This window comes from Theropithecus gelada, chromosome 7b, assembly GCF_003255815.1.
Source record: "Theropithecus gelada isolate Dixy chromosome 7b, Tgel_1.0, whole genome shotgun sequence".
Taxonomy (NCBI): domain Eukaryota; kingdom Metazoa; phylum Chordata; class Mammalia; order Primates; family Cercopithecidae; genus Theropithecus; species Theropithecus gelada.
In genome coordinates, this window is record NC_037675.1 from 76,230,553 (window position 1) to 76,252,304 (window position 21,752).

Genomic DNA, 21,752 nt, shown 5'->3' on the forward strand with positions numbered 1-21,752 from the left:
TTTTGAGACGGAGTCTCGCTCTGTCGCCCAGGCTGGAGTGCAGTGGCCAGATCTCAGCTCACTGCAAGCTCCGCCTCCCGGGTTCCCGCTATTCTCCTGCCTCAGCCTCCCGAGTAGCTGGGACCACAGGCGCCGCCACCTCGCCCGGCTAATTTTTTGTGTTTTTAGTAGAGACGGGGTTTCGCCGTGTTAGCCAGGATGGTCTCGATCTCCTGACCTTGTGATCCGCCCGTCTCGGCCTCCCAAAGTGCTGGGATTACAGGCTTGAGCCACCGCGCCCGGCCAGCTTATTTTCTGTTATATGCCTAGCCTAAGTATTTGTTGAATGAGTTGATCTTGTGGGCTTTCTTTGTGCCAGGCATTTATATGACTGCTTTCTGTGAATTTTTTAATCATCACAAAACGGTAAAAAGTATTCTTTCTATTTTACAAATGCATAACCCAAGACAAGAGAGCTTAAAAGCCTTGGCCATGGTCACACACCCAGCTGTTGATCCATCCAGGTCTACCTGACCCAGCCTGAACTCGTAACCCACCATGCTCTCATTTACTCATAGACTCAACAGATCATTTATTGAGTGTTTACTATATGCCAGCCACTGTTCTGGGTAACAGGGATACAGATGGACTCTAGCCTCGAGATTTTATGGGCTAGCTTCAGAGAGAGAGCAGGTATACAGTTATGCTCCGACAAGGGCATAATTAAATTGTGGTTACTACGAGAGAGGAATAAAGGGTTTGATGAAAGGGTGGAATGATGTAGCCCAGCTTGGGAAGGTTGGAAATGTCAGTAAAGGCTTCCCTGAAGAAGTGACATTTAACTGAGACCTGAATATAAAAGAGCCAAGAAAATGTATTCCAGGCAAAGGGAATTGCTTGTGCAAAGGTTTTCAGACAGGAAAGGACTTGACCAGTGATAGACATGGGAAGAAGCCTGTCTGGCAGGAAAGATAGAGTGGGCTGGACGGTACAGGATCATGTAAAGTGTGTGGACTTTATCCTGAGTTATGAGAACATAAGGCACCTAGCACAATGTCAGCTTGTAGTGGACTCTCAATAACAAATGTATTTTTCAAGTGGGAACCCTGAACAATGTCAGTGAACATTTTATCCACTTTATAGGTGGGCAGGATAATGGAAAGAACCTTGCATTTGGGGATTTGCATTTGGGCTCAGGGATTCACCTTGGGCTAGTCACTTAACCTCCAGAAGCCCTGCTTATATGAAATGGGAATAATAGTCGTTCCACTTCAGAGAGTTGTGAGACTGTAAAATCAAAGTGAAGTCATTATGGGAAAGCTTTTTATAAACCCTAAAGCGCTGTACAAATGAAATGTGCTGTAGGATGAACTCTGAATTAGACTCCAGGTTTCCAAAATCAATGTGGGGCACCAGCTATTCTAGTTCAAGAACATACCATGCTTAGAATTTGCACTGCATAGTCATTGGCTGCTGGACATAGAGGTGACTGGCTTACCTGTGTTGGGATGTTTGTGAGGAGGTGGGCATAAGAGAGAGCTAGCTCTCATTTGGTGTCTCTTGAGCCTATGGTTCAGAAAGAATTGTTAATCTGAAAGAAAAAAGACATAAGAAAGAATTCAGAAGAGGCAGCTGTAGTTACTAGTCATCAGTTGGGGAAATGCAGTTGACTCTGATAAGGACAGCTGGTGGGCAGAAAGGGGCTTTCACCTTGTTGAGAGTGACCAGGGCGGAAGACTTCAGAATGGCATGGGAAGTCAATACACTGAAAGATGGGGACATGATTTTCTCAGCCCTAGGACAAGCTGGAGACCCTGAACCTAAAGTAGCCAAATCTTTACCACTAGGGTTCGGGTGATAAGATTTCCAACCCAGGCTTTTCAAACCCGGACCAAATATCCTCCTCACTTCTCAAATTGGGTTATGTATAGTCACAGTATAAGCCATCCCCTGTCTTTCTCAGGCTTCAGTTGTATTTGGAGACTTGGCGAGAGACATTTTATTATGAAAACATACAGGAATAATGAAAAGTTCTGACTTTTTAAGGAAAATGAGATTATATAATCACTTTGGGCTGTGCCATCAAATTTTTTCTCTTTCCTCCCCGGCCAAACACATTCCCACTCAATCTCACATACCCAGTTGCTCTCTGCCACTAAGGCTACTTTGGAAAAGTTTGAGAAGCAGGACTCTATGATAAAGATTATATCTGTTGCCGTTGATATAACGGCTCTGTCTCAGGATTGGGGGTGAGCAGACCTCTTTTCCATTCCCAGCATGTATCCTTTGTGAGATAAGCGTTGTTGGTTAAGAGTTATTTTGTTTCTTGCAGGGGTCTCCTTATGCCAGGGACCAGGTTACCCTAACAGCAGGAAGGTTGTGTAAGTATCATTGGGGAGTACAGACATGTGGCCACGGGTTATTTATTAAGACATAAAGTTCTAAATTTGACCATCTGAATTCTTCACTGGCCTCCAGACCTAGAAATTGAGGTGATTATGTTGAGTCCTTAGACTAACCTCGATGTTCGCGTTTCCCATGTGATGTTCCTTGAGCATCAGCTCCATGTCAGGTGTTGAACTAGGAGTGTGCCCGCTCTCCACAGGTGTTTAGATTGTAATGAAAGTTAAGTTGGAACCCTCTTTCTATGGGATATAGAAGGGTGCTCCTAGATACTCTATTTGGATGTAAGTGCAGCTGAAAGGCTCAAGGTTACATTTATTGTGGAGATTGAGAGCATCCTCTCAGTAGCATAGTTACTCATTTTTAAAAACAGTAAAAGCTTAAAACTGGTTGAGTCCTGGGACTGACTAGTTTGGAGGGAATGCTGTTGCTGCATAATGCAGAGTTTGGAGAAAGGCCACCCATGTGTGTTTCAGATTAACTTCTGCATATGAATGTTGCTTAAATACTGCTTTGCATTCCAAATGTTTCCGTGGTGATGCTAAGAGAATGCTCCCTACTTACCTGTTCAACAGCTGTCAGGTTGCTTTCTCTACAGGGAGAATCCTCAAAGTGAAGGGGTCAGCGGATGAGCTGCTTACTGTACATCACAATGAGAGTTGTTGTTGTTTGTTTTGAGACAGGATCTTGCTCTGCCACTTTGGCTGGAGTGCAGTAGCCTGATCTTGGCTCACTGCATCCTCAGCCTCCTGGGCTCAAGAGATCCTTTCACCTCAGCCTCCTGAGTAGCTGAGACTACAGGCACGTGCCACCATGCCCGGCTGATTTTTGTATGTTTTGTAGAGGTAGGATTGTTTTGCCATGATACCCGGGCTGGTGTCAAACTCCTGGGCTCAAGCAATCCATCCACTTGCTTTGCCTCCCAAAGTGGAGGATACAGGCGTGAGCTGCGGTGCCTGGCTGGTTTTTTTAAATTGAGTAAATGTTGCACTCAGTACTAGAAATATGAATTCCTGTGTTATTTTGGAGGGCAATTTGATAGTTATAAGTCTTTGAATGTGTGTACCTTTTTTTCTTTTTTTTTTTTTTTTGAGACGGAGTCTTGCTCTATCGCCCAGGTTGGAGTGCAGTGGCGCGATCTCGGCTCACTGCAGCCTCTGCCTCTCGAATTCCAGCAATTCTCCTGCCTCAGCCTCCTGGGTAGCTGGGATTACAGGCGCACGCCACCACACCTGGCTAATTTTTGTATTTTTACTAGAGATGGGGTTTCACCATGTTGGCCAGGCCGATCTCTAACTCCTGACATCAGGTGATCCACCCTCCTCAGCCTCCCAAAGTGCTGGGATTACAGGCGTGAGCCATGGCCTGGCCTGTGTGTACCTTTTCGTCTAGCAGTTCCATCTCTAGGAATCTATACTAAAGAACTGGTATAACCAGATTTATCTCAAAATGGCAAAGAGCAAGGGATTGGCTAAACTGTAGCACGTTCAGATGTTCACACTATGAAAAGTGGGAAAAAGCAGGTTACAAAATGATTTCATTTTCTACTGTGTGGTATGATCCCATTGTAAGTATTCTTTTTGCTATTTATAATATCCTGCAGTGAACATCTAGTTATTTAGATATTCAAAATGTATTACTCATCTGCAATTAAATGAAAATTGGGACAATCATGAATCTCTACCATAAATACACTAAATATTTGAAAGTAAATAATGAGGAAAAAGTAAACTGTGTGTGGGATCACCCCTGATCATGTCACCCTATTCCAGTATCTTTGTGTGTGTTGTGCCTTTTCTGTGAATAAGGTACCCACTTTATTTAAGAAATCTTTTATTGTAAAACAATTTTTGGTTTTATGTTTTTACTTTTTTTTTTTTTTTTTTTTTTTTTTTTTGAGACGGAGTCTCGCTCTGTCACCCGGGCTGGAGTGCAGTGGCCGGATCTCAGCTCACTGCAAGCTCTGCCTCCCGGGTTCACGCCATTCTCCGGCCTCAGCCTCCCGAGTAGCTGGGACTACAGGCGCCCGCCACCTCGCCCGGCTAGTTTTTTGTATTTCTTAATAGAGACGGGGTTTCACCGTGTTAGCCAGGATGGTCTCGATCTCCTGACCTCGTGATCCGCCCGTCTCGGCCTCCCAAAGTGCTGGGATTACAGGCTTGAGCCACCGCGCCCGGCTGTTTTTACTTAATAGTATTATATTTACATGGTTAAAAATTCAAAAAGTAAAAAGGGTGTCCATGAGAAGACTTTTTTATCCTTGTCCTCTAGCCCCCCCGAATGCCTCTTGGTAGTGGTGGCCACCGCTCTGGGTTCCTGGATGACTTGCAGAGCAGTCTCTGCACTTGCATGTTGCCTGTTAGTTCTTGCCTGTAGGCATGTACTTTACATGGTTACAGACTATATGAAGAACATTTTGTATTCTGTAGTTTTTAAATATCTTAATTTTTTTCTTGGTTATACATAGACCTTACAGTTATTTTGACGTTATAAAAGTAAAAATACCTAAAGGCAACTTAAATCTATTTTACTTTTCTATTATAAAAATGCTTGTTGTAGAATATTCAAACAATCCTGAAGTGTAAAAAGTGAAAGTCCCCATCAATCCAAATCTTTCTCCCAAATGGTGTAAGTGTGCAACACATAACCAGAGATACCGTGTATGTCTACATCTCTCACCCCTCAGAGGTAACCACTGTTAATGGCTTTGTGCATACAGGGTGAGTTCATTCTCCAGTTTCTGTTATTACTGTAAAGACCATATTTGTAAATGCCTTGGTCTTTGAGGTTCATTTTGAATGAGTCCAGAATGTATTGATGTGCTGCTTTCTAGCAGGAGAACCGAGTAGGAGATACCATATGGAGTTTGTGTGTGGTTTTTTTGTTTTGGGGTTTTTGTTTTGTTTTTTTTGGCATAACACCTTGTTTTACTTCCGAGTTAGTCTTGTTAATCTTGCTGCCTTATCTGATCTGAATCTGTTATCTTGAGGGCAGAAATTCCATTATACCTTGCACAATGGCTTGTACCCTGGCAAGCCATATATCTATTCTGGATTTAGTTAAGAAAGAGACCTGGCTGGACATGGTGACTCACTCTCGTAATCCCAGCGCTTTGGGCAGGATCTTGGAGACCCATCTGGGCAATGAAGTCCGTAGTCTACAAAGAGTAATTTTAAAAAATTAGCTGGGTGGCATGTGCCTGTAGTCCCAGTTACTTGGGAGGCAGAGGTGGGAGGATCCCTTAAGTCCAGGAGTTCGAGGTTACAGTGAACTATTATCATGCCACTGTACTGCAGCCTGGGTGACAGAGCAAGTCTCTGTCTCTTAAAAAACAAAAAACCAAATCAAGATTCTAAGTCCTTTCAGTCTACAAAGGACCAAGGTGCTTATTTTTTCTTTAAAGAACCAAATGTAAGTCTGTTTTGTGAGAGCTGGCATTGCATTGCAACACAGGGGCCTGGGCGTACTTGGGGAGCTCACCGTCTAAGGTACCTGGGTCATTAGGCTCTACTCCAGACCTGCTGAGTCAGAATCCCTGGGGGAGAGGCCTAGACATGTGAACTTTGAAAAGGTTCCTCCCCAAGTGACACTGATGTACACCCCTGGTCAGGAGTCACTGTTTAAGGGAAAGGTGACCCATGGGGCCTTAACTAAAGTGTGAGTGGTTCACCTGCTAAAGGAGTTAACGTGTGCTTCTTTTGTAGCATTAACAACAACAGTGTCTTCAGTGTTCGCTTCTTCAGAACTACAGCTGTATGCAGTAAGTACCTGCCTTCTTGGGAATGGAATTTTATGGGAAGAGCAACAATTGAGTTTAATTAAAGAAAAATAATGAAAAATGAACTACTTGTGATTTTCTTTTTTGCATTTTTCCTAGAGGATGACTTGGTTACAGTCAAAACCCCAGCATTTGCAGAATCTGTCACAGAGGGAGATGTCAGGTGGGAGAAAGGTAAGATTTAGTTTCCTCTCTTCTTGTTTTTCTTTTTGTTTTTGGGGTTTTTTTTTTTTTTTTTTTTTGGAGACAGAGTCTCACTCTGTTCCCAGCCTGGAGTGCAGTGGTATGATCTCGGCTCACTGCAGCCTCCACCTCCCAGGTTCAAGTGATTCTCTTGCCTCAGCCTCCTGAGTAGCTGGGATTACAGGTGCCCACCACCACGCATGGCCAAGTTTTTTGTATTTTTAGTAGAGATGGGGTTTCACCATGTTGGTCAGGCTGGTCTCAAACTCCTGACCTCAGGTGATCTGCCCGCCTTGGCCTGCCACAAAGTGTTGGCGTGAGCCACTGTGCCTGGCTCCTCTCACTTCTTAAGTTTAAGTGCTTTCTAAAATTCTCCCCTCCGCCAAGGATAGTTGTAGAATTTATAGCTCTGCCCTTTTCTTTACATATGTACTTTCCGCTGGCCCTGTAGGAAAGGGTTCTTGTAACATACTGGAGACTCCCCGCTAACAGGTAGCCTTTGATTGTCTTTTCAGCTGTTGGAGACACCGTTGCAGAAGATGAAGTGGTTTGTGAGATTGAAACTGACAAGGTAGGCTTATCTTATATTACCAGTTTTTCATGGGCTTCCCTTAGTTAACCTAATGAAACAGGGACTTAACCGTTGTTTAGAGATAATTTTTAACTAGCTCTAACCTCAGTTGTAAAATTATTGGATTTGTTCAATTTAAAAAAAAAACTTTTTACATTTAACTTCCTTTTTTTTTTTTTTTTTTTTTTTTTGAGACGGAGTCTTGCTCTGTCGCCCAGGCTGGAGTGCAGTGGCCGGATCTCAGCTCACTGCAAGCTCTGCCTCCCGAGTCTACGCCATTCTCCTGCCTCAGCCTCCCGAGTAGCTGGGACTACAGGCGCCTGCCACCTTGCCCGGCTAGTTTTTTCTTGTATTTTTTTGGTAGAGACGGGGTTTCACCGTGTTAGCCAGGATGGTCTCGATCTCCTGACCTCGTGATCCACCCGTCTCGGCCTCCCAAAGTGCTGGGATTACAGGCTTGAGCCACCGCGCCCGGCCAACTTCCTTTTTTTTTTTTTTCTGAGACAGAGTCTTGCTCTGTTGCCCAGACTGGAGTGCAGTGGCCTGATTTCAGCTCACTGCAACCTCCACCTCCCGGGTTCAAGCGATTCTCCTGCCTCAGCCTCCCTAGTAGCTGGGATTATAGGCGCATGCCACCACACCCGGCTAATTTTTGTACTTCTTATAGAGACAGGGTTTCGCCAGGCTGGTCTCAAACTCCTGACCTCAGGTGATCTGCCTGCCTCTGCCTCCCAAAGTGTTGGGATTACAGGCGTGAGCCACCGCACCTGACCTGCATTTAACTTTAAATTGTTTGCTGTGTGTGTACTATGTACTTCATTTAGTAGCTTTAGTCTTGTAGTGTGTGGTGATGGGGTGAGGAGGGTAAGTAAGCTGTTTCCAGTTTTTCCTGTATCACTTGGAAACCTATTAACTGAATATTGCCTGAATGTTTCTGAGAAAGGACAGAAAGAGTGAATCTTCACAATAGTGTTGACTTGTCATCACCCTTGCTCTGAAATTGTGGCCTTAGGTGTTTGTGTGCAGGGCCTTATATATTGTGTTACCACTCTTGTGACTCATTGGAGGTTTTTGTTGTTGTTGTTGTTTTGAGACGGCGTTTCGTTCTGTCACCCAGGCTGGAGTATAATGGTGCGATACTGGCTTCACCTGCCAGGTTCAAGCGATTTTCCTGCCTCAGCCTCCCAAGTAGCTGGGATTACATTTTTGTAGTTTTTAGTAGAGATAGGGTTTCACCATGTTGGCCAGGCTGGTCTTGAACTCCTGACCTCAAGTGATCCACCTGCCTTGGCCTCCCAGTGTACTGGGACTACAGGCATGAACTACCGTGCCCAGCTTCGTTGGAGATTCTATACAGCTAATTTTCTAATGCTGGATAAACATTTGGACTTCCTCCATCTGTCTTCCTCTTCCAGACATCTGTGCAGGTTCCATCACCAGCAAATGGCGTGATTGAAGCTCTTTTGGTACCTGATGGGGGAAAAGTCGAAGGAGGCACTCCGCTTTTCACACTCAGGAAAACTGGTGGTAAAGAAGTTCTCCTGGTGCTCAAGGTCTCCAGTGTTCCCTCTTGGGATTGGGACTGAGCATAATGTGCTAATTCCCTGATATGTCAAAGACTCTGTCATTCCAGCTGCCCTTAGTTGAGGGAATAAGGGGTAAATTTATATATAGTGTGAACTTTAAATGTCAAATTCTAGAAGAAAAGTTTATTTTTAAAAAAATAAACCTCATACTCTGTTCTTTCCATGGGTGTTTCTTAGCAGGAGCTGAGAAACTGAACCTTTTCTTATAGATACACAGATTGAGCATACCTAATCTGAAAACTCAAAATCTGAAATGCTCCAAAACTGAAAATCCAAAATCTGAAATGCTCCACAACTGAAAATCCAAAATCTGAAATGCTTCAGAACTTTCTGAGCGCTGACGTAATGCTCAAAGGAAATGCTCGTTGTCTATTATGGGGAATTCAGTGTTGTTTCTTATCACATCTATTCTCTCATATCTCTAGGAAGGGTTGGTATTTCTTTTGGGAAGAAATGAGAAACAAAATAATTTGTACTAGACCTGATAGGATTAGAGATTAATAACTGTTTATCTGACTCTTAGTGAAATTTTATAACCACTAAAATGTCTATTTCTTTTTCCTAAGCGAGAATCATACTCGTAGACCAACGAGTCACAAATGTCTATTTCTTTTTCATTGTTACACTAATAATGCAGATCGACCACATGATTGAGGTTAATCAGGCAAGACCAGAAGCTCGGAGTAGAAAACATGTATGGTAGAAAGCTAGGAAATAAGGGTAGTCCTCCTGTTGCAGAAGTTTGTCTTAGCACTAACCCTGGATGTAATGTCCAGATGGGTGAAAAATAGAAACAAACATTTCATTTAAAGTTGTGAGATTATTACTTGGCCACCTCAGTGATTTATGAGTCATCCTGGATGAAGCGCTTTTTTAAGCCTAAGTCAGCCCTCGATGAATTTTTTTTTTTTTTAATTTTTTTTTTTTTGAGATGGAGTCTTGCTCTGTTGCCCAGGCAGGAGTGCAGTGGCCTGACCTTGACTCACTGCAACCTCTGCCTCCAGAGTTCAAGTGATTCTCTTGCCTCAGCCTGCTGAGTAGCTGGGACTACAGGTGCGTGCCACCACGCACAGCTAATTTTTGTATTAGTAGGGACGGGGTTTCACCATGTTGGCCAGGATGGTTTTGATCTGTTGACCTCGTGATCCGCCTGCCTTGGCCTCCCAAAGTGCTGGGATTACAGACGTGAGCAACTGCACCCAGCCTATTTTTTAGTATTCTTGCATATATAATGTTAGAATAGAGGATGGAGAGTATCAGTAATTAGAAATACGTTTATGTATGCATTTCAATATTTTAAATTGCCTAGACACTTTTTTTTCTCTTGGAAGTTTACATTTTCTTGGGCTTGGTAGGTGCTTTGAAAGTACTTGCTGAATTTATTCAGTAGAAACCTGTGAAATCTAGGAGGGAGCTAAATTGAGCCAGTTATCTGATGGACATTCAGGGACCCTGAGGAATAGAGAATAGTGCCTTATGTCATTGTGTGTGTGTCTCATAGTGCCTTGCATATTGCCAATACCCAGTAGACATTTGTTACTTGATTGAAGCTAGAGTTTTTGCCACTAAATTTGGCTTAGTAGCTGTGATTTGGTTGCTTTCCATTTCAGATAGTGCCAGTGGCATCTACTTTTCTTGTTTTTCAGCTGCTCCTGCTAAGGCCAAACCGGCCGAAGCTCCTGCTGCTGCAGCCCCAAAGGCAGAACCTACAGCAGTGCCAGTTCCTCCCCCTGCAGCACCCATACCCACTCAGATGCCACCAGTGCCCTCACCCTCACAACCTCCTTCTAGCAAACCTGGTAGGCTTCCAACTCCCACGTGTCATGTGGGGGAACATCTCGTCTCATATGTTGCCTCAGGGTAAACTCTAAGACTAATCATGGTTCTGAACAGGCCAGGTTGACTGCCTTGTAGAAAGAATTGTCGACTTTGTATCCGAAGTTCTGTTTTGCATCTCAGCTTTCTGTTACTAGCTGTGTGTCTTTAGGCTAGTCACTTAATTTATCTGAACAGATTATTCATCTGTGAAGTTGGAGTGATACTAATACACCTCAGAATATCTTGAAGGTTAAGTAACAGGATATATGAAAGCACTGGCACAAACTCAGTAGATGTTTCTTTCTTTGTCTGATGCCACTTTATCCTCTCTTCATTTTCAGTGTCTGCAGTGAAACCCACTGCTGCCCCACCACTAGCTGAGCCAGGAGCTGGCAAAGGTCTGCGTTCAGAACATCGGGTAAGCCTCTGCGGACCACTTCCAGGAAAGAGGCAGGGGGCAGTGTTGAGATTAGTGGAGTATGGGTGTGGTGGTGCCTACCTTTGAATGGCTGGCAGCTCATTCCCTCAACCTTGACAAAGGGAGTTTAGAGTATAACTTCTTCATAGTCACATCACCATCAAATGATAGAACTAGAACCCGAGGTCTTCTGAACACTTGTTCAGTGGCTTTCCTGCTATATTATGCTCAGTGAAAGCCTTGGGTAAGTTAAATATTTGTAGGGGATGGTAGCTTAGTAACTCACCCCCTTCCTCCCACGATGTCACACACTTCAGAGAGGTGGTTTAGTGAGCTCTATTCCTATACTTCCGGGATACTTAGCTGTAGCTAAGGGATAATACTCAGTAGCAATAGCTGTCAGGTGCAGACATAAAACCTCAAGGAAGTATGGTCAAGAGTGTGGTTCCTCTGCCTGAGAATACTTCCTAAAAATATGATAGCCTCAAAAGTTTGTTGCTTATGAGGTTCTGTTCCACAAATAGCTATTGTCATGCAAGTCTTTAGCAATAGAAAGTGCCCTTTTTCTTATGATTCTTATGTTGGCTAGACTACACTACACTACATTCTTTCATAAATTGGTTTTGGTTTTTAAATCACCGTTTCTGAGCCTTCATTCTTGGTCAAGCTTCAGGCACATCTGAGTGAGTAGTTTTCGCCTGTGTTTGCATGTTTTTGCTTGGAGGAGAAGGGGCCACTACAGGAAAGGGAAGCCTGGAGCTCTTGTTTTACTTAGGTACTATAGCCCTTGGCCATCCACTCGTGGCAGGCCATGTTCTTTCTGACTACACGGGGAATGCTTGACCCAGAGAGATCAGATTGTCAATGCTTGTTCCACTCTCGCTTTCAGGAGAAAATGAACAGGATGCGGCAGCGCATTGCTCAGCGTCTGAAGGAGGCCCAGAATACATGTGCAATGCTGACAACTTTTAATGAGATTGACATGAGGTAGTGTCTCTAGCCCCTGTTATCCCCTAGGCCCTTTTTTCTTAGAGAACACTCGAACTTGCCCCTGTCCTTATCTCCTTATCTAGTGCTGATTCTAAAACTTAACTTGTCAGGGAAGAGGTATTTCTTTGCTTTGTTTATTGTTTTTTTTGTTGTTGTTTTGTTTTTTGAGACGGAGTCTCACTGTCTCCCAGGCCAGAGTGCAGTGGGGCGATCTCGTCTCACTGCAAGCTCCACCTCCCAGGTTCACGCCATTGTCCTGCCTCAGCCTCCTGAGTAGCTGGGACTACAGGCGCCTGCCACCACGCCCAGCTAATTTTTTGTATTTTTTTAGTAGAGATGGGGTTTCACCATGTTAGCCAGGATGGTCTCGATCTCCTAACCTCGTGATCCACCCGCCTCAGCCTCCCAAAGTGCTGGGATTACAGTCGTGAGCCACTGCGCCCGGCCTGTTTATTGTTAACTTTCACAGAGCGACCCACTGGCTTCTTCTCTAATTGGCTTTCCTGATACTATGCCTGCCTTCTCCATGACCTTAACCTTAGCCTTGGCTAGGTGTAGTGGTTCACACCTATAATCCTGGCACTTTGGGAGGCCGAGGCAGGCAGATTGCTTGAGTCCAGGAGTTCAAGACCAGCTGGGTAACAAGGTGAAACCCCACCTCGACAAAAAATACAAAAATTAGCCAAGTGTGGTGGTGCACACCTGTAGCCCCAGCTACTTGGGGGGCTGAGATGGGAGGATCGTTTGAGCCCAGGAGGTTGAGGGTACAGTGAGCTGAGATCATGTCACTGCACCCCAGCCTGGGTGACAGACTGAGACACCCTGTCTCAAGAAAAACCCAACAACTTAGCATTTTAGACTTTTAAACCTGAATCTTGTGATTTCTGATAAATGAGAGTAGTCATAGTTGTACACTCTGACTAGTGTCAGGTTGCCAAACAGAGATGGGACAACCAGGCCAACGTGGTTTATGCAAAGGTCTCCCACTCGGGATGGAGAAGCCTTGACAGCATGCCGAGAGCCTGGGCACCACACCCTACTTCTTTTACAGAGGGGTTGCTCCTTACATGTTTTCCTAAGTGATTCAGAATCGGGTAGATGAAAAGGCAAAGATAGGCTAGGCTTGTCTTTCATTTTACCCAGCTTTGATAGTGAAATGGAAAACAAGTTGTGTTTTTAACTAACCTTAGAATGTTAACCAAAGGTACTAATTCACTGGGTATGCCCATTTCTGTAGTGAGCTAATTGTTGACTCACCTGTTTTCTTCAAGATTTTGATGTGTTCAGGTATCAGCACTGTCAGGAAGAGAAATTTGACAAACATGTTTTGAGTGTGTACTGTGTACAGAGTACTGTACTGTGGAATTCAGTGGGGTTATAGACTGGGCGCCATGGCTCATGCCTGTAATCCCAGAGCTTTGGGAGGACAAGGAAGGAGGATCGCTTGAGCTTAGGAGTTGGAAACCACCCTGGGCAACATAGCGAGACTGTCTCTACATAAAATTTAAAAATTAGCCAAGTGAGGGCTGGGTGCAGTGGCTCGCACTTGTTATCCCAACACTTTGGGAGACTGAGGTGGTTGGATCACATGAGGCCAGGCCAGGAGTTCGAGACCAGCCTGGCCAACATGGTGAAACTCTGCCTCTAGTAAAAATACAGAAATTACCCAGGCATGGTGGCGCGTGCCTATAATCCCAGCTAATGGGAAGGCTGAGGCACGAGAATTGCTTGAACCCAGGAGGAGGTTGCAGTGGCAGAGATTGTGCCACTGCACTCCAGCCTGGGCAACAGAATGAGACTCTATCTCAAAAAAAAATAAAATAAAATCAGGTACGGTGGTGTGGACCTATAGTCTCAGCTACTTGGGAGGCTCAAGTGATCCTCCTGCCTCAGCCTCCCAAATGACTAGGACCACTGGGAACACAGGCGTGTGCCACCAGGCTTGGCCAATTTTTTTAGTTTTTGTAGAGACAAGGTCTTGCTATGTTGCCCAGGCTGGTCTCCTGAACTTCTAGGGTCAGGCCATCCTCCTGCCTTGGTCTCCCACTGGAATTATAGGCATGAACCACCATGCCTGGCCAGAAAAGAATTTTTAAACAGGTCTTCAAGAATGGCTAGCATTTTGTCAGCCTTGTGGAGAAAGGTCATTCCAGACGATGTTAACAGTGTAGACCATGAGATGGGAAAGTAGAAGACACATTTGAGAAATTGTCAAAAATCATTTCTGTTGTGAGGATTATGTATAGCAAAGAATGGTAAAGAAGGTTGGATCCTTATTTCAGAATGTTTTGAATGCCAGGGTAGGAGTTTATATTTAAGTCAGGAAGCAAATCAAGTCTCAGGTCATCTCTTTGTTTCTTTTTGTCCTGAAGGTTTAGTCTGCATATCTACTTTTCATTAGAGAAATTTGCTTTTCTTTGGAAAGGCTTTGAAAAATAGGGAGAAGGGATGTTTTCTTGATAGTGTGCTGTGGTATTGTTTAGAGTAGGGCTCTGTGACCTGTTTTACTGGATGTCATCCATTCTATTGGGAAACTTTCTGAAGAGACTGGATGACATTCAAGCCAAAGATTTCTGTCTTGTTCATAGGATGTAGGGGAAGGACCTTGACTAATGAATCACAAAGGCTGCAGCTTATGTTTCAGTGCATTAGGGCCAAATTGTACACAAATTGAATTGGACTTTGAAATTCTACCCAATTTCTTAAGACAAAACATGTAAATATTTGTGTCCCTGAAAGATGCAGTTGGCCCAACAGCTTTGATTGGAAAGTAAGCATAATAGCTGGATCTCCTTTCAGCAGCTAATCAAGGTGTCACTTAACAATGGCTTGCAGTCTTGCTGCAGCCTAATTTGGTTTAGATCGAGTGCCCTTTGGGTCTTGTGCTGATCAGCTAACCCATAAGGGACCTTTCTGAGACCTTCTCCCTTTCCCTATTGTCCCAGCCTTTGCCTCCAAGGGCAGAGCTCTGAAATAGAAACTACTTAATGACCAGACAATAATATTTGGGCAGGTTTGAGAGCAGAGATGTTTATCACATCTCTTTCCCTCTTCTGCAGCTCTTGTGTCTTGGGAACCAGTAATGTCTTTAGGGTGGTAATCCTAGCACTAAATAAGGTTAGAATCAGGAAAACAAGCATTTTAAACCCAATCAGTCCCCCTTGGAAAAACTTCCTTTTTCAAAAACAAAAGATTTGAAGGAGGCTGTTAAAATTGTACCACATCTTACCTTTCATGCTAATGTCTAATTAGGCCATTAGAGGGAGAAAGGGAGAACTGAGCATTTGGCCCTGAGATAAAGTTAAATTCAATTTTCATCGTAGAACTGCATTATTGCATTCCGATAAATACTGAGGTTTCTGCAGCAAAGTGATGGGAAAGCCATTTCCCACTAACTCTGCAATGTGTCTTTGAAAAAAACCAGTCCCAAGAGAATAAAGGCTGTTCATGTTGTAAAGGCTTTTCAGAAGACTTGCTACTTCATCTGAAGGGGAGCAGCCTAAACCACAGGTGGCCACTCTTCTGAATACCAAGAAATCACAGCCATTAAACTAATCTTAAGGGCAAGAGCTATGTCTTAATTAGCTTTGTATCTTGGTGCCTGGCCCTGACCCTCACATGTAGTAGGTGTTAGTGCCTGTTTGAAAGAATAAGTGGATGGAACTGCTAACTCTGGAAAGATGAAGAATGAATATGACTTTCTATGAGTCTGAAAGAACACTGGGTTATACCCTTCCGTGCATAGTCATGACTGCTTTTTCCCACATGGAGCCTCGTGTACCTGTGAAGTGTTTATTTTAGTCTCCACTAATCAAGAGATACGAGGAGTATCACATGGGAGTTATACTCAGATTTAGTGGGTTTTTTTTTTTTTTTTGTATTCTAACAATAAACAAGAATATTGCTTATTTTGTAGGTTTTGTTTATACTTTAAAACAATTTTTTTTTCCAAGATGGATAGCTCAGTTATTCAGGGGAAGGATGTTGGTGTGCTGTGTGATCTCTTGTTCATATGATGTGTCACTGAAATCTGACTTCTAGACCATGAAGGAGCGCTGTAAAGAGCTTAACCCACCTTAAAGACAGATTGGGCCTGATTCCTTTATATTTCTTTGTAAAAGAACAGAGTTACTGTGTTAACCTCAGGTAGACTATTTCAAAACTTGAACTAAGGTAATGGTCCAGAGTGAGGGAAAAGCTCTCACCTGATTGTGTATATGGAGTGAGAAACCTGTGTGAAAGTCAAAATACAGGCTTTGTGGTCAGTTTGTTTTGTAATGTTTTCACAGTAACATCCAGGAGATGAGGGCTCGGCACAAAGAGGCTTTTTTGAAGAAACATAACCTCAAACTAGGCTTCATGTCGGCATTTGTGAAGGCCTCAGCCTTTGCCTTGCAGGAACAGCCTGTTGTAAATGCAGGTGAGTTGCTTGTGGCCAGAATCAGAGAGGTTCTGGAAGGTAGGTGTATGAGCACAGACCTGCTCCCGCATGCAGAGGATCAACAGACCAAGGCTTTTTATTTGCTACCTGTAGAAATATGGGTATCTTCCCCAGGGATTTCTTGGTTCACTTCCTTGAAGCAGCATCATGATTACTTTCTCCCCACCAGCTGGGCAGAACAGTTTCTCTTCCCAGTGTACTGCTTGGCAGCTGCTCAGGCAGCAAGCAGTTCTGGGATAGCCCAGTTCTCCAGGCTGTCTCCTATCAAGGTGGAAGCTCGTGTTCTGGCTTCCTCCCCTTCCCCAGCTCCACAGGCCCTGTTACCTTGGGGCCTGACTTCCACACTTGGTGTAGGCTCCTGGCTGACCTTCGATCTCAGGTCGATGGGCCTCACTGGGAGCTTGGGCTTGGCCTCTCTTTGATGGACTTGGTGCTCATTTTCTTTCCTTTTTACTCACCTATGTCATTGTAGTGTGGACCTAACAAGCACTTTGCTTTCCTGTTGACACACTTCTCTGTTCCTTGGGAGATTGGAGAGGGGGCAGTGATACTTTTGCCATCCTCAGCAATGTCAGGGGCCCTAAAGGTCTAGAAGCAGAAGCCCTAGTCCCTCCTGTTGAATAGTGTGCTCTAAGGAGGTAGAAGGCCAACTTTGTTTTGCCCATATGTATACCTCTTCTTGTTTTTCCCATTCTTATGCCTCCCTGACTGACTGTCTTTTTCAGTGGCCCCCTTCTGCTTGCCCACACATGTAGGCGGCTCTCAAAAGTTCTCATGGCCTCTTTTTTCACGTTACATGCTTCCTCCGGATGTCTTATCTAACAATACAACGTGGACTTTCTGTGGAAATGATTCCCAAGCCTTTATTTTCCCATTAGTGCTAGGTGTACATTTTCAGATGCTGGTTTGCCATCTCTCAAGGTAGCATATTTCAAAGCCAGATCACCCCGCTTACTCTTGGATCTCCCCTCTTACTCTTGTTGAGAGTCGGAAGCAGAGAATGTGTAGCATCTCTGTACCCCTTTTCCTTTCCGAATTTGCCCTTTTTTGGAACATTTGTTAACGTTAGTCATTCTCTGCAAAGGCAGAGCTTGAATAGAGCTACTTAACGAGAATTTAGTGCATACCTATCCTATGTAAGCCAGTGTGTTGAGCCCTTCTTAGGGCTGCCAAAGAAATGGATGCTCCTCTGCCCAGGCGCAGTCAGGGGACTTGGGAGATACTGTGCTTGGTTGGGATGGAGTAAGTGGAATGCCAGCTGCCTTGCATAATGCAATGGTGTTCATGGTGGTTGGTCCGCCCACACTGTATCAAGCTCTGCAGATTTTTACTCTGTTAATGCAGATATTACCTCATTAGCCTTGGCCTGCCTGGGGAGTTGTGTGTAACATGTATTTTCTCTCTCATAGTGATTGACGATACAACCAAAGAGGTGGTGTATAGGGATTATATTGACATCAGTGTTGCAGTGGCCACCCCACGGGTATGTTGGGGCAGGAGATGGGGAACGCTGGTCTTAGACCCTCACCTTATCTGTGTGAAGAAGGAGATCACACAAGAGAAATCATTTCTTTAATTCTGTGTTTTTAGGAAGGAGTTAGTAACTTTTTTTCTTTTAAACCATGCCACATGGTTTATCTTAAGACTTTCTGTTAATCACATTGAGTAATGAAGGTATTCTAGGGAGGGGATACCACTGGTTGAATCAAGGGAGTTGTAACTATAAAAGGTAATGTTAATTTGCAACTGAAAACAGCTCTTCACCCTCTTCAGGGTCTGGTGGTTCCAGTCATCAGGAATGTGGAAGCTATGAATTATGCAGATATTGAACGGACCATCACTGAACTGGGAGAGAAGGTAAAGTAGAAAGATGTATACAAGCTGCTGAGCAGGCGAGGGAAAAGAGCCTTCGGAAGGCTGGGCTCGCCAGCGAGCAGTGCTCATGGAACGTCAAGTGCATAGCCCCTGAGAAAAGCAGTGGCCCATGAGAGCTAAGTATTTTATCTATCTGGTGGAGTTCACCGCGCTCTGGTAACTGAAATCTCATCAGATGAGACCTGCTAGGAAAGATCTTCTTTGAAGTCTTCAGCTCTATGAAGTTGTGCCTTTTCTCTGGTGGAGCCCTGGTCATAGACACCTCAGCCCGACAACTGTCACACGGAGGCTGGCGCTTGTGCCATCAATCTCATGATACAAGCTTTCTGGACTTCCTTTGCTTTTTTGTTTTTAGAGGCAGGGTCTCGCTGTGTTGCCCAGGCTGGAGTAGAGTGGTAGAGTCATAGCTTACTGCAGCCTTGCACTCCTGGGCTCAAGCGATTCTCCTGCCCCAGCTTCCTGAGTATCTGGGACTACAGGTGTGCACCACCATGCCTAGCTAATAAAGTTTTTTGTAGAGGTGGGGTCTCACTGTGTTGCCCAGGTTGACCTTGAACTGGCCTCAAGCAGTTCTCCTGTCTCAGCCTCCCAAAGTGCTGGGATTATGGACTGACTTTAGATGAAGGAAGCTGGGTTGGCTTAATATTTCAATGACGAAATCTGTTTTTAGGCCCGAAAGAATGAACTTGCCATTGAAGATATGGATGGCGGTACCTTCACCATTAGCAATGGAGGCGTTTTTGGCTCGCTCTTTGGAACACCCATTATCAACCCCCCTCAGTCTGCCATCCTGGGGATGCATGGCATCTTTGACAGGCCAGTGGCTGTAGGAGGCAAGGTAGGAACTCACTTCTAAGGTTCTAGTGGCTAGGTCTTGATGAAGGGGAAATCCAACTAAATGCTAATTGCAAAACATTAACTATAATTCTAGGCCTAAGTTCCATTTCTTAGTTTCTAATAGCTAAGGCACTGATTATCAAATTGTGGTCTGGATCAACATCATCTGGGACCTTGTTAGAGATGCATATTCTTAGACCCCATCCCAGACTTAAAGAAGAAGTGCAGATGATCCTGATGCATATTCAAGTTTGAGAACCACTGAGCTGAGAAGGCTTGTTTGCTTCTATGGAGTGGGGGATATAGTTGGAGACATGGTCCCTTGCCCCTGGGAAACAGATGACATTTATGCATGTCAGTCTACGAGCTGGCAAGTTGTATGATAAAGCTTGGAAGTTTCCCAGGAGTTCAGAGAATTAAGTATTAAAGGGGCTTGAGCTGGCCCTTAGAAGATATGTTGATATCAAAAGCTTTCTGGGAACTCCTGTGTTTAGAATCTTTTTGGGTTACTGACTCCTGTGTGAAACCAAAATCCGTAGATCTTCCTGGAAAATGCCCACACACCCAACCACACATACAATTCCAGAATTTGTAGACCCCAGCTTAATTTTTTTTTTTTTTTTTTAAATTCTAACGCCAGAGAAGCAAGTACAGGCAGCCAGAACTGAAGGGAAGACTTTCCTCGTAGGCAGCAGATGCATTAGAGGGCAGAGTATGTTTTTAAAAAATAAAAGACAGTTGTGAGAGGACAGTTTTCTTGGCAAACTTTGTTTCTGAGTGGGGAAGCTTTGCACTGAGGGTAAGGCCTGGTCTTTGAAAATACTGTAAATATGCAGAGGCAACATCAATAGGAAAGGCTCTGGAAATAGGAACTTTCTTATGGGCCGTGCTAAATCTCCTCCTTCAGCAAGGCTGGCTGTGGCTTGCTGGGGACAAACCTCTTGATCTTTCCTCTCTGTAGGTGGAGGTGCGGCCCATGATGTATGTGGCACTGACCTATGACCACCGGCTGATTGACGGCAGAGAGGCTGTGACTTTCCTCCGCAAAATCAAGGCAGCGGTAGAGGATCCCAGAGTCCTCCTCCTGGATCTTTAGGAGGAACCCACACACCCTATAAATTGATCATGCAGGAACTGAAAATCAGTCTTCTCCCTGTCCCGTCATGGGTCCCGGGTTAGCCTGGTGACAGGCAGGCACATGCTGTTGGCCTCAAGCAAGGAAGCAGAGCACTATGTAACCAGCAGTCACAGGTCTTTTCTTGGTGTTCCTGCCAGGCTCTCTCCCTCTCTGCACCTGTCTCATACCCTCGAATATCTTAATTCCTTAGGCTTGAGAGAGAGAGCCTTAATGGATGCTCATCCATATTCCTGCCTTTCTTCCATCAACCCTCCGCAGAGATGATTTTGCTTCTCCCTAGTGCTGGTATACTATAGAGAAACCCCCGGGGACCATGTTATTAAGTTCCTATCTTTTGAAAGTTTGTTCTGCAGAGATGTTTAGGAGGATGCTGTGCCTCCCAAGCTCAGAGCAGCCTCTGTCCTGGCTGTGCACATTCTCCCTTGATTCCACTTGTGTGGAGGGATTGAACACAGGCAAAGAGGTGCTGCTTTGCTTCTTCAGTGGCACCTTCATTCTCCGTTGTCATTGACTTCAAGATGCCTCTTCTACCTCTTCCAGGAAGCACAGGCCAGGGGATCTGGGTGTGTGAGTGGGAGGAGAGGGCAGAGGTCCCCTGAGGTCACGTGTTGTAATCACCATAGGAGAGCCCGGGCCGACGCTCTCCATCATAGGCTTACACCAGGAAGACTCGTCTTGGCACAATCTCACACAGCTGGGGCTGTAGCAACCCTTTCCAAACCCTTTCCTGGTTGCTGGGCCTCATTCTAGCACCTTGTTCTTACTTAGAGCAGATTCTAGCACATCATGGCAGTGGGACCGAGCGTTGTCCCGAGGCAGGGCCGGAGCCTGGTAGAGACTAGGGAAGGGAGGTCTCCTCTAGACTGACTCAGATTGACTTGAGCTTTTCAATTAAGTTGCTGTAAGCACATGGGCTGAGGAGGCAGTTCTTATTCCTTCCTGCGTTATAGTGGGGCCTTGTCTCTTCCTCTGCAGGACACAGATCTGGAGGACATGGACTGGGGTAGGAAACCACCCTGAGGGTGTTAGTACATAGTAGTGAAATGGATGAGGTCATTTCTAAGGTGTGTTGCCCTTGGATCTGGGCACAATCATTGGAATTCCTTGGAGCATGGTTAAATGCTAATGAAAGCTACTGGGATTCATGGCTTTGTATCCAACCGCATCCAGGCCTGAGGCTGCTGACATTTGACACCAGGGCCAGTAGAGAGTGCCCTTTTGTATCTTGAGCCAAGAAGTGAGGCCTGGGGGTGGGGGAGGGGGGAAGGGGTGGGAGCCAATACTGAGTGCCTGCAGCATCTACTACTCTGTCTTCACTATTCAGAACTTGTAACTAAAGTATTTAAAGAAACTGATTTTAAATGCAAATTAAAGGGCAGATGTTCTCAAACAGGGTTCCTGTATCTGCGTTCCTTTTGGCTACCGAGGTGGTACAAGTCCCCAGTACTGTTGCACTGACATCATTGAAAACCACTTAAGGTCCTGTTGCTTACCTTGTGGAATCAGAAATCCCTTATGTGGAAGTTAACACTGTCCTAATTTGACAGAAGGTAGAATCCTGACTGCCAGCCAGGAAAGTGTTGCCAAAAAGAGTCAACCTCTGTAAAATATTTGACGAGATTTATTCTGAGCCAAATGTGAGTGACTGATGGTCTGTGACACCACCTTTAGGAGATCCTGAGAACATGTGTTCAAGGTGGTCTGGCTCCAACTTAGTTTTACACATTTAATACAT

General features: G+C 44.7%; 1 protein-coding gene across 5 annotated transcripts in view; it reads left to right on the plus strand.

Moving 5' to 3' along the window:
* The window catches only part of DLST (dihydrolipoamide S-succinyltransferase), a 23,233-nt gene extending 1,824 nt beyond the window's left edge, over positions 1 to 21,409 (plus strand). Inside the window, exons 3-16 of one of the 5 annotated variants that reach the window (XM_025391562.1) lie at positions 2,312 to 2,360; positions 6,087 to 6,142; positions 6,260 to 6,334; positions 6,859 to 6,914; positions 8,330 to 8,441; positions 10,147 to 10,299; positions 10,660 to 10,736; positions 10,859 to 10,861; positions 11,626 to 11,723; positions 16,016 to 16,146; positions 17,577 to 17,650; positions 17,941 to 18,024; positions 18,713 to 18,880; positions 19,841 to 21,407. In XM_025391562.1, coding sequence (XP_025247347.1) covers positions 2,312 to 2,360; positions 6,087 to 6,142; positions 6,260 to 6,334; positions 6,859 to 6,914; positions 8,330 to 8,441; positions 10,147 to 10,299; positions 10,660 to 10,736; positions 10,859 to 10,861; positions 11,626 to 11,723; positions 16,016 to 16,146; positions 17,577 to 17,650; positions 17,941 to 18,024; positions 18,713 to 18,880; positions 19,841 to 19,975 — 1,271 coding nt within the window. In that variant the 3' untranslated portion in view covers positions 19,976 to 21,407. Of the gene's footprint in view, positions 1 to 2,311; positions 2,361 to 6,086; positions 6,143 to 6,259; positions 6,335 to 6,858; positions 6,915 to 8,329; positions 8,442 to 10,146; positions 10,300 to 10,659; positions 10,737 to 10,858; positions 10,862 to 11,625; positions 11,724 to 16,015; positions 16,147 to 17,576; positions 17,651 to 17,940; positions 18,025 to 18,712; positions 18,881 to 19,840 lie in introns of all 5 variants that reach the window. The other 4 variants (XM_025391563.1, XM_025391564.1, XM_025391566.1 and 1 more) reach the window with 4 other exon arrangements.
* The last annotated feature ends 343 nt before the right edge of the window (positions 21,410 to 21,752 follow it).